Genomic DNA, 11611 nt, shown 5'->3' with positions numbered 1-11611 from the left:
TAATTTATTTATATATTTTGGTCCGCTAGATACCGGAATCTCACTAATATTAATTAAACCAAGTACAATGAGATTTCACCGATAAAATATACGTATTATTTTGATATTATAATTATTTTTTAAATGATTTAATATAATATGTATGGATGTGTTAAATAAAGATATATTATATATATTATTTTTTTATATAATTTATTTTGTTATTTTAAATATCTAATAATTATTAAATAAGTGCTATATATATAATAGTTATTTAATTTAAAATATGATTTTTTATTATCTACATATAAAGCATCCGGTGTATGTATTTAACGGCGGAAAATAAAGTCATTTCAGAAATTAAAAGTTGTTTAGGTTCCAGTAATTCAAGGTATACTGGTCATGATAACTTATTAGGCAAGCAAACTTCAAATTGATTGCAGAAACATCTTAGTCGGTAACTTAAATCCAGAAGTAATGGGATTTCCCTGGTAAGTAATTCCGTGAGAGTTCTGTTATCCTGTCCTGTCCAGTTTCAACTTTCAGGTATGAATAACCATTCAGTCATTGCTATGTACAATTCAAAGTTGAAATGTCCATATGCATCTAGAAGGTTACTTCGCACCTACAATGCTCAACTTTCTTCTTAACTTTCAATTCTGTAAGAGTTTAGTATTTATTTATCAAAGCTCGAAGTTGATAAATGATCGCATCCAATTTGAGTAGATGGGATTATTCCAAATAAATCAACCAACACTCACTTCTTGTCACCAGTAAACATATCCCCTATTGAAAAAAAAAAATTGTGAAAGAGAGTTTTATTCTATGAATATATGCTCAGGAATGTGGTCAAGTAGCCATCATACAATAATTAAAGGCTATGTAAATATGTGACCGAGGAATGATTCTTTTACGCCCTTTTTGCTTCTGCAGCATATAGTGCTTTGATTTCCTCAACATCATCATAGCTTCCAAGAAATATTGGAGATCGCTCGTGTATCTTTGTTGGAATTAGATCAAGTGCCTGCCAAGATGTTTGGATTATGTCAAACGATAGCATATCAGAAAAGCAGAGGCACTTCAGGTTTATTAATCTCTTGCGAATTTTATTTACTATCAGGCTTGAAACATGCTCCTATTGGATATGCTTCAGTAGCAATTCCATAATCTCTATCATTGTAATGGTTTAGCTTGGTGGTTGCCTATCAAAGCTACTGTCTTAGGATTATTCAATATTGTTGTTCGTAGCTTGAGTAATATACATTATAGTCTCCCTGATAAAAAGTGGACAGATGTGTAAGAAACTGCTCTTAAACTCCTAATACAGGTAAAAAAAACTTGCATATGAAGTTCCATAATAGCGGTGAGTGAAGGTTCAGCTTAATAACAAGAGTAAAGCTAATACCCTTTGCTGCCCAGTGAAAGCCTGACCTCCGGCTTGTTCCACCAAGAATGACATTGGAAAGACTTCATATAGAACACTAGGAGCAAAAAGATTTTAATCAAAATGCGTGCAGACTGAATCCACAAAATAGACAGGAAGGTGTAGGTTGATTGAACTTCTTAGTAAAAACGTTCAAACTTACCGCAATTTTCCGTTGGGACTCTTCTTATCAGCAGGGTACAAAAATATCCCCCCATAAAGGAATGTGCGGTGGACATCGGCTACCATGCTGTTCATCAAGGCATAGTTATCAGAAGCTATGAAATTTTACTAAAAATTGTCAAGCCGGATCATAAATAAAAATGGCCAGAATAAAATTTCAGTCATTTAATTGAACCGATTAACATATAGAGTACAATCAGAACATAATATCCATCAGGAAACTTGAATTTTGTAACATGAGAGTAGTTATGCGATTACTAATTAATAGAATGGATTAACCACCAGGGTTCCTGCAACAATAGCTTTTGCTATAATGATCTTAGATAATCAACTGTTCAAAAAGAAGCATCAAATACAAGATTAGTTATTATTGGATTAAAAAAAATCACAAAAGTAGGTTAAATGCCGAAAAAATCCACATATTAGACATAGTAGCATCATCAGTTGACTAACCAGACTGGCATGACAGTATCATTATCCCTCAGCTTTGCTATTAGCTACATTTTGATTGCAAAGTTCACAGGTGGAATGGACTAAGAATGCACTTTGGAAATTACAGATCAAGGGAATAGATTTAGAAGTCCCACGCGAGAGAAATCTTGAACAGACTAACACTGTTTCTGCCAATCTTCACCACATGACTTTTTTATAGATGGATTATAGACAATTTGTTAAAGTGGAAGGAGTGATGCAAGAAAAATCATACAGATAGAGAAGGCTCAGGACCAGGGGAAAATAACTCAAAAAAATGTAGGTGACACATCAGATTCACCCAGAAGAAAAGAGAAAGATATAAAAGGATAACAAGGGAAAGAGAAGTTCCACGCCCAATTAAGACTCTAAATGCGAGAGAATGAAACATGCAAGTAAACAGAAGACGGCCTGAATGAAAACAATATTAAACTAAATTTCAAGGAATACTTTAAGAGATGGTGATAACAGGGACCACCCATGAGGTGGCTCCAGAAATTAAATGCCAAGTGGACAATTTTCAAAATGAGAAAACACATTTAAAAAGGATTAAGATACCTTCCAACGTATCTTAGAGACTTTGGTGAAGAGCCATCCTTGGGGAACTTGCAATTCTCCACATATCTAAGGCCGTATCATATCAGTAAAATAAAATAAAGAATCCACAGAAAACTACTATAAATTTAAAATGAACAGCACATACTTGGCTGTTGGATCATCCCAGTTCTTAGCATTTCCTTCATTTACAGAATAAATCTTTCCTTTCTTTGGAATCTATCCAGGAAAGGCAGGAATGAGAAAAAATTGCTTCATAAAGAATCAGAGAAAAATAGTGAACGCCCCAGAATAAACCAGAATGCAGAAATATTATATATGCACAGAGATGCTAGTATCCGTTTACATGTATATCACTTATGCCTCGTGTCCAAAAACTGGATACTCTAAAAAAGTTATGATAAAGAAGACATACATGCGAATTAGGCCAATTCTCATACTTACAAAGGATAGATTAACTTTATACTAATTGTAACTTACTGCAATAGGAAATAACAGTTCAACAAATTCAAGAAAAGAAAAAAAAGGAAAAAGAAGCATTCTTGTGGAGTCAATGCTAGAATACTCTATAGCATACCTTAATATCAGGATGAGTAAGAATGAACTCCCCAAGGGATGGATCGAGGGTGAAACCATTAACACCATTTCCAGTGCTCAACACAAACTGCAAAATCATATGTTCTTAAATAAGTGCAGCACATCAAGTGCCAGTATGGAGTGCAAACAAAAGAACCCTCAGGAACTACAATTCCTACAAATTCAAAACTAAGAGTGCTCTCTCTCAAGTCAACAAGCTGGTGCCTCAGTTTAAAATGGCTGTTGTGAATCCCCAAACCAAAACCACAGAAAAGGTGAAATCAAAAAATTATTGTAATTTACGAAAGTCAAAAGGAAGGGGATATTCATACCATGCAAGAGCTTCCATACATGCAATAACCAGCTGCAACCATATTCTTCCCAGGTTGCAAGACATCATCTAGTGTTGGTTCATTGCCATGTTTCACCATGTAAATCCCAAAGATCTAGATAAAAGAGATGTGAGATCGAGTTATTCTGAAACAACGATCACTTTTTATCAAGTCGCTAAGTAAAGGATTTCACACATATATCATGATTTGGAATGGAGGCCATACCGTTCCAATAGAAACACCGCAATCAATGTTAGAGGACCCATCCAATGGATCGAAAACAACACAGTACCTGCTCATATATACAACAAATACATACCATGTGTGAATTAAAAAAAAAATACTCTATAAAAATAACTAATCAACGATCTAAAACAGAATGAATACAATAATTAGTATAATAGAGATCAATGTACAGGCAAATACTTTCCGCGCATGGCAGGCTCCACAAATGTTGCCTTGTCATCTTCTTCTGAGACAAGAATGCACTGCCACAGGACATGAACTGTTAAGAGATAATCACTAGATTGAAGAATGCACTTCCACTTTCTTTTATTAAATCTAAAATCCTCAAACTTACTGTTCGGCCACTGCTTACTAAAGCCTTGATGAAAACTTCATTTGAAAGCACATCCAACTTCTTTTGCTCTTCACCCTTTAGGTTAAACCAGGCAAAAAGAAACAAAAATTAAAATAAACCCTCTAATTAATATAACCAAAGGAGATAATCTAATAATCTTTAATACCCAAAAGAAAGAAGAAGAAGAAGAAGAAGAAGAAGAAGAATAAGACGAAATGACGAGTACAAAAGGTGGGGGGATTTCTTGCCTGAACATTCGTCTCCCCAGCAAGTCCAATAAGCTTAGCAAGACCAGCCTGCAAATATAGCACACCAAAATAACAGATATATAAGAGCAATTTAAATTCTTGTAGCGAACATTTAGCCACGCCAACTGTTATAAACTGAATAATGAGCAAGAAAAACAGACAAATCATTAATTGAAAATTGAAATAAAAGTGAAATTTCACATTCCACAAATAACAGTGCGAGGATATCATTCGCAAGATTAAACGGGGACCAAGAAACCAAAAAACCATTTTAATTCAATAAAAGGAGAAGAACAAAAAAAGAAAAAGAAAGAAAAGAAAGGGAGAGACCTTGTTAACAGCAGAGCAAACGAACTTGCAGCCAAGAACAATATGACTAAGCAAGATGGTGAAATCTCCACGAGAATCAGGATGCTTTGATTGCTCATTCAATACAAACCTTGTTATGGTCATCAAATCAGTCCTGTGTGCATCTGCTGCGTGATCCATCTCTCTCTCTCCCTCTCTCTCTCTCTCTCTCTCTCTCTCTCTCTCTCTAAGTAACTAAATAAATGAAAATGGAAGCTTTTGAGCAAAAGGGTTAAATAGCAGAGGTGAAAGGTTGCGGAGTTCGAGGAGAAGTGGGACAGCAGTTGTGCGAAAGCGATAAGGGAGAGAGCACTTGGACTATCTGTAGCCTGTAGACAGCGGGATGCTATCGGGTTACATATAATGGAAGTTTCCTACGACACGTGGCGCGGAAGGAGGGTGGTAGTGATGTGTGTGGCCGTCACTGCGGATAACGCCTTTGGTCGTCTGTATACGATTCGACGGTTATCAGCTTTTTGTCTCTCTTCATCTTTGCAGATGACGAGGTCGTGGTGGTGCACTTCGAGATTCGTTTTTCTTTATTTTTATTCTTTTGGTTACAACTTTTTATAATATTATTCAAGTTTTTCTATAAAAAAAAATTATATTATTATTTTTTCCATAAACTCGCCTTACATCACATTATTAAATTATGAATTTAAAAATTATATACATTTATTTTTATTTTTGGAGATAAAATTATATGCATGTATATTTATCAAACAAGTCCAGTTTTTTTCTTATTTTTTATTTTTATTATTTTACTTTTTTAATCATAAATGAAGATTTTATTAAAAGAATCTTGTTGTAAATTCCTATACTTGTCCAAACCATTTCTTATTTACTTTTATAGGTGGTGAATATTATGAACTTTTGTGTTTGATCTTTTTATTTAGTCTTTGAATGCAGACTTCTATTTCAAACTAATTTTATTTTATTATAAAGTTAAAAAAAAAACATTCAATAAAAATTTCTTTTATTTATATAACAAAAAGACAAATAAAAAATTAAAATTTTACTTAAAATATGCATGTACAATCATTTTAATTTTGTGAATTGCGTACTCAGTTGCCAAAATCATAATTTTAAATCTGACAGTTCGACTAACTTATAAATAGGTGTAATCCATAAAAATGTAATAATATATTTAACAAATAATTCATCAAACATATTCTCTCCTAGTATAAATTTCATGTCCAATTTGAACTGTCCTCACAAACAATTAAAAATTCATATTTATTCAATACACCAAATGTTATTTATTAAGAATTGGTTATCGATAAATATTTATATTACTTTCATATACATTTATTGATGCATATTGAAATTAAAACTTGAGTTATTCAAACTATTAATATATGAGTAAATAGTTTGTATCAGGCTAAATGACCAAATAAATCTAAGTATTTTTGTGTCTCTTCATATTTATCCAAATCTTTTAATTTTAAAAATTTTATTCTAATTTTAAAAATTGATTTCAATTATTTCGAATCGGGTTAAATTAATAAACTAGCTTGTTTATATGGTTGACGTGTTTGCCACTTGAAAAAAAATAACTTTTTTAATTATTTATGTTATTTACATTATTTTTGTTGTGAAAAGTAATTTTTTAAAAAAAGTACAATTTAAAGTTTCTATTTTTCTTTATCATCAATTTAAAACTCTAATTTTTAAAATGAAAAATAGCATTTTTAGAGATATCACAAATTAAGAGAGATGATTACAATAGCTTGAAGCTTCATAAAAGGAATTTATGTTACATGCCACATAAGCAATAGTATTATTGAAAATACTCTTCCTTTTTCCTAGTTGGTAGACACGTCAACCATACACACAATCTAATTGGATATAATTGAAATCAAGTTTTCGAATTAGGATAAAATTGTCAAAATTAGAAAGTTTAGGTAAAATTAAGAAAAAGCGAAAAAATTTAGATTTATTTAATAATTTACCCCTTATATTATTGCTTTAGCTTAATAAATAAATAAACAACTTGATAATCCCCTTTTTCACTCCCTCTTTTTCCTCCAACAACTAACTAATTGATTGATGCTCTGATAGTATATTACAAACTATAAATTGAAACAAAATAATAAGTTTGTATATGGCTGTACTAGTTGCATGCAATAGGTACATTATTCTTATCTTTCAAGTAAGGAATATGCCTTCTTCTATTTGATGAAAGAAAGAAAAATAGATGTGAAATGAAGAGTTTGGGGTAAGCTTGACTTTTGGAAATGGACAATGAGAATAAATTAACACTTTATCTACTAGACAATGATGTTTCTATCCTATCCAATGCTTGTCTTATATTAGTAATATTTTGGTTAGGCATTAGTCTCATTTTTAAATTGTCAATTGTATAATCCCTTCTCCTTTTGCACAAAATTTAGTATCCACAAGTTAAAACATTATTTCAAGTAAAAGCTCAACATATCATCACTTGTGTGGTAATCTAGTAATTGAGATACTTTCACTAAATTACAATAATGAGTTTAATTTTTAAAAGAAAGTATTTTTATCTCTCTAATTGATACTAAGTTTTGACGGGACCTCTTCCATTTTATTCCAAAATCGATATTGTGATGATTGGCATACGATTCCATTTTAAATTAATTATAATTCTACAAATATTCTATAATTAAAAAATAATATCGCTAAAAACGTATTTTTATAACACATTCTTTTTTATTTTCATCTCATTTAACATAAAAAAATCAACATTGATATTTTTAATATGTAACCTACTAAAAATATTATTTTAATATTTCTTACAGGTTGCAACAGTTAGTTATTAATTTTTAATAAATTTAAACACCAAAAATATAATTATTCTATTTATAATATATTCTCCTACCTTTCCCCCAATTTTCCTAATGAGAAACTCTTCTTTCTTTCATGTCTTTCCTTCTCCCCGTTTTTCACTCCCCAACATTTTTCTTTCCCAAACAAATCGTTACTCTCTTGTTTTTCTTTTCTTTTTTCTCTAATCCGTCAACATAATTGTTAGAGGTTTTCTTACTTCATTCGTGTGATTTTGGGGGAACAAAATTCCGAAAAATAAGCTGAAATAATAATTTAATTCAGTATGGTTGATTAGATTTTTAATTTAAAAATATTTTAATTTTATAAAATATATTGAGTTATTAATATAAAAAATTATTTAAAGTTTCTATCTATTTCACCCGAATTTAGTATAATTATAATTAATTTCATTAATCAAATTATTTAAGATTTTAACTCAACTTTAATTTCAATGAAATACAAAAAATTTTGAATTTACGAATATATTTCATAAAAATTTGTAGAATCAATTTCAATCAAATAAAATATTAAAAAATTTAGATAGACTCAATCTATCACGCAATCTATAGACAAAACTAATTAAATATTTTATATTTGTATTGGTTGATTTATTTATTATTATTAACCATCCATGATTAAGAATTAACCAATACAGATGCAATATAGATAATGCCATATGTCACTATACAATTGGTTTTATCTACAGATGATGTAACTAATTTTATCTAAAAATCTCATTCCAATATTTTGAAAATGAAGAATACATAAACTTAATTCACAACGTAAAATAATTATGATATTTATATAAGCTCCTATTTTGCTTGCTATATGTTGCATACAAATTGCTTGCTATATGTTTCATCATTTGTATATAAAGGAAAATCTCTTTGGAGTCCTACATCTAACATCGAATAAAAATTTACAATTATGAGGAGGTTATAATTTATTGGAGATTTAACTATTAAATTTTTTCTTTTGACTAAATACTTAACTATGTTAGATAAGATGATAATAACAATAAATAAAATATGCTAGTATCTTGCTATACTATGCAAAAAAAATTTATAAGAAAAAATAAAATATATAATTTATTATAATATAAAATTTATTTTTATTTATAACCGACTCACATTAAAACTGGTATTTTTTATAACTATTACAGTCGTAGTAACATGTAGAATGGAGAGATTTTAGTGTACCAACTTTTCACCTTAGTTGCAAGATTTATCATCATATAGACTCGCCACTCACGTATCTCTCAGCCATAATTGTTGCAACCTTCTCAAGAATCAAGTATGCTCCTAGGCCATCATTTTAACCATAAACATGACTGATAGCTCACAATTTGCATGAAACATAACCATTATTATGCTCCTATATACAATAAAGGCTGGCAGATTGCACTCATATTGCTCAGTTTGTCACAACTTTTTAAAATCAGTAGATTATATTTTTTTTTTTATAATTCTCATGGAATTTATTTTACCAGAATCAACTTTTGAGAATCGTTAGAAGATTAAGCTTCTTTAGAAAAGCAAAAAAATAAAAAATAAATAAATAAATAAATAAAATAAAAGAGATGAAATTCTATTAAAATATTTAAACTTTGGTTATTTAGTTAATTTAATACTTTTATTTTTTTATTTAACTTAATAAATATTTTAATTCTATTTTCATAACTTTTTTAAGCATCGTCAATTTTCAATAGACACTTAAATTATATACAATATATATAGATGTGTAAAATGAAGTTCTATATGAAAAGTATTAAAATATTATAAAAAGAAAGACTGAAATGACTATAAAATTATATAAAAAATTAAAATATTAAAATGACCAAATAATCAAAATTTAAACGTTAATATATGTATTTGGTCAATAAAAATAAAAATAATCTCTATTTAAGAAACTGTGCTATACAAGGATATTATCTTTAGGTAAAATTAGAAAAAGAAAAAGAAAAAAAAAGTTTGCATGTTTCTTAATTCGATCTATCCAATATGTTTTACAAAAAGAAAAAATATTAAAAGTAAAGATATCACTTTCTACCAATTGTTCTTGAGCAAATAAAAAAGTAATTGCCAATTCACATTTCAAAATAATAGAGAATTTAAACGCATTTTTCTAAGAAATAGAAAAGCTAATTGACTAGATTTCTTTTTTCAGAATTGCAATTAATTATCCATTGCAAGGAATTCATTCTTACATATAAATGCTCAATACCTGAGTAGACTTAAAAGGTGATCATGATTAAGTGCTTTTTGAATCATCTCAGACCTATATATATATATATATGCATACAATTTGGTATAACAAATGGTATCTCGTACTTAAAAGAAAGAAACATGCGAGGCATTTTAATTTGACAAAATCCATTATTTAGTTCTTGTATTTTAGAGTTTTGTCTATTTTATTATTATTTAAATAGTCTATATTTATTTCACTTCATAAAGCGTAGAAGTGACTAAAGGATCCATGAACCATTTTCCACCTAAGCAAGTCTATTCTTTGCATGACTTGGAAATTTCTTTAAAAGAAAAAACTCTAAATAATATGAGCAACAGAAAGGTAAAGAAGTTAAAAAGGGAGAGACATGTAATGAGAAAGTAAAAAAGGAAAAAGAATTTTAGAAAATACATCATCCTTCCTTCACCTTTCCTATCTATTAATTCAAACCCATATCTCTTTATCTATCGCTCTTAAATTTGTTTCTTTTCATTAAATTTAAGTTCAGCTAATTATCAATGAAGCCTAGAAAACACTATGTTTTCCTTTTTTTATTTTTTATTTTTTAATTAAGTCCAATTTATATATAAATATATATATATATATATAACAATAATAATAATAACGACTGAGACAAATTAAAAAAATAACAAAAGTTGAAAACTCGGTGGAGTTGAAAATGATAATGTAGCGGTGACAAATTTTAGAGCAAATGATTATAAGAAAGAAAGACTTAGCATGAAAGTTGAAGTAAAGGAGTAAAAAGATGTTAAAATGGAGTGCTTTTTATTTGTTTTAAAAGAAATTATTAAACTTACAATATTTTAAGTCGGTTTTTTAGTTGGAATTTGTTGAACAATTTAATACTTGCTCTTCACAATCTGTAAAATAAAGACTGAATGAAATAAAAAATAAATATATAGAGACCGTATAAAATTAAAATAATAATTAAAGGAGAAATAAATCAAACTTAAAAATATAAAAAAAAAATGATTGGTTTTAATTTGAAATTTTAATGATAAATCTTATTTTAAGATTTTCTATAATTTTTTCATAAAACATTTATGAAAAATTTAAACGGTCATATACTATATAATTAAAGGTAGTCATATTTTTACATTCATTATAGAAATAAAAACCTTCCCTAATATAGAGAAAATGATTGAACTCACTTTTAAAAATAAATATTTTTTACCAATTAAGACAGATGCTATATAATTTTTTAACAGATATATAATATATCATTTTATTATTGGGTTTACGATGGAAAATGATGTAAAAGAATTTATTATTTCTCCATACGAAGTTTATATGGGTCTCAATTGAGTGCAAAATTTGTTATTTGGAACTGCATTAGTTGAGATGGACCATAGTATTATATGCCAATAAATTTGTATGTAAAGAATGATCAAATTGAGAATTTTGAGATTAGTTTAAAGTTAATCCTTAGACAAGCTAAAGAAAAAGAAGAAGAAGAAGAAGAAATCCTCATTGGTCAAATAAAAGAAAATTAAAACCATCATCATGTAATCATCATGTCTCTCTGTCTCAATCTTAGAGACCAATCAGAACTCTGTTATTACACACACGGCTTATAGTGGAATTCAGGCATTCCTAACTACTCGTTGCCTTGTCCAATGTTTGCTCACAGATCACAATCAATCCTCCATAAAAGTCAAACATCCAACGGCTACTAAACCTACTCATACCCATCCAACTATACACTTAAAATCACTCGATCTTCTCCTAACTTCCTAACCTTGCAAAGATTCTCCACGACAGCGACACCGACAACGCTTTTTTCCCCATTAAAGAAAAGTATCCTCCCAAAATTTTGTTTTTGAATTTCCGTTATTACCCTCACTCTTTATTCAAATAGTACATA

General features: G+C 29.0%; 1 protein-coding gene across 1 annotated transcript; it reads right to left on the bottom strand.

Annotated features, from left to right (window-relative positions):
* Positions 1-782: 782 nt before the first annotated feature.
* On the bottom strand, positions 783-5211 carry LOC8262317 (fructose-1,6-bisphosphatase, cytosolic). The gene is made up of 12 exons (XM_002532388.4): positions 4678-5211; positions 4348-4395; positions 4100-4174; positions 3946-4007; positions 3745-3811; positions 3520-3633; positions 3189-3275; positions 2760-2830; positions 2615-2680; positions 1566-1652; positions 1385-1460; positions 783-1003 (listed from the first exon to the last, which is right to left on the bottom strand). Exons 1-12 carry the CDS (start codon positions 4834-4836, stop codon positions 890-892), a joined length of 1026 nt encoding a protein of 341 aa, XP_002532434.1. The 5' UTR covers positions 4837-5211; the 3' UTR covers positions 783-889.
* Positions 5212-11611: the final 6400 nt, after the last annotated feature.

Source organism: Ricinus communis, chromosome 2 (genome assembly GCF_019578655.1).
Source record: "Ricinus communis isolate WT05 ecotype wild-type chromosome 2, ASM1957865v1, whole genome shotgun sequence".
In the NCBI taxonomy this organism is placed as follows: Eukaryota; Viridiplantae; Streptophyta; class Magnoliopsida; order Malpighiales; family Euphorbiaceae; genus Ricinus; species Ricinus communis.
This window is presented reverse-complemented; position numbering and strand designations above follow the sequence as displayed.

Excerpts from the sequence above, each read along its gene's own strand:
- LOC8262317 (XM_002532388.4), bottom strand. The coding sequence starts at position 4,836 with ATGGATCACGCAGCAGATGCACACAGGACTGATTTGATGACCATAACA. Across the intron at positions 4,396-4,677 it reads TTTGCTCTGCTGTTAACAAG|GCTGGTCTTGCTAAGCTTAT; the intron begins GTCTCTCCCTTT and ends CTATATTTGCAG. Across the intron at positions 2,831-3,188 it reads TTACTCATCCTGATATTAAG|ATTCCAAAGAAAGGAAAGAT; the intron begins GTATGCTATAGA and ends TTTCCTGGATAG.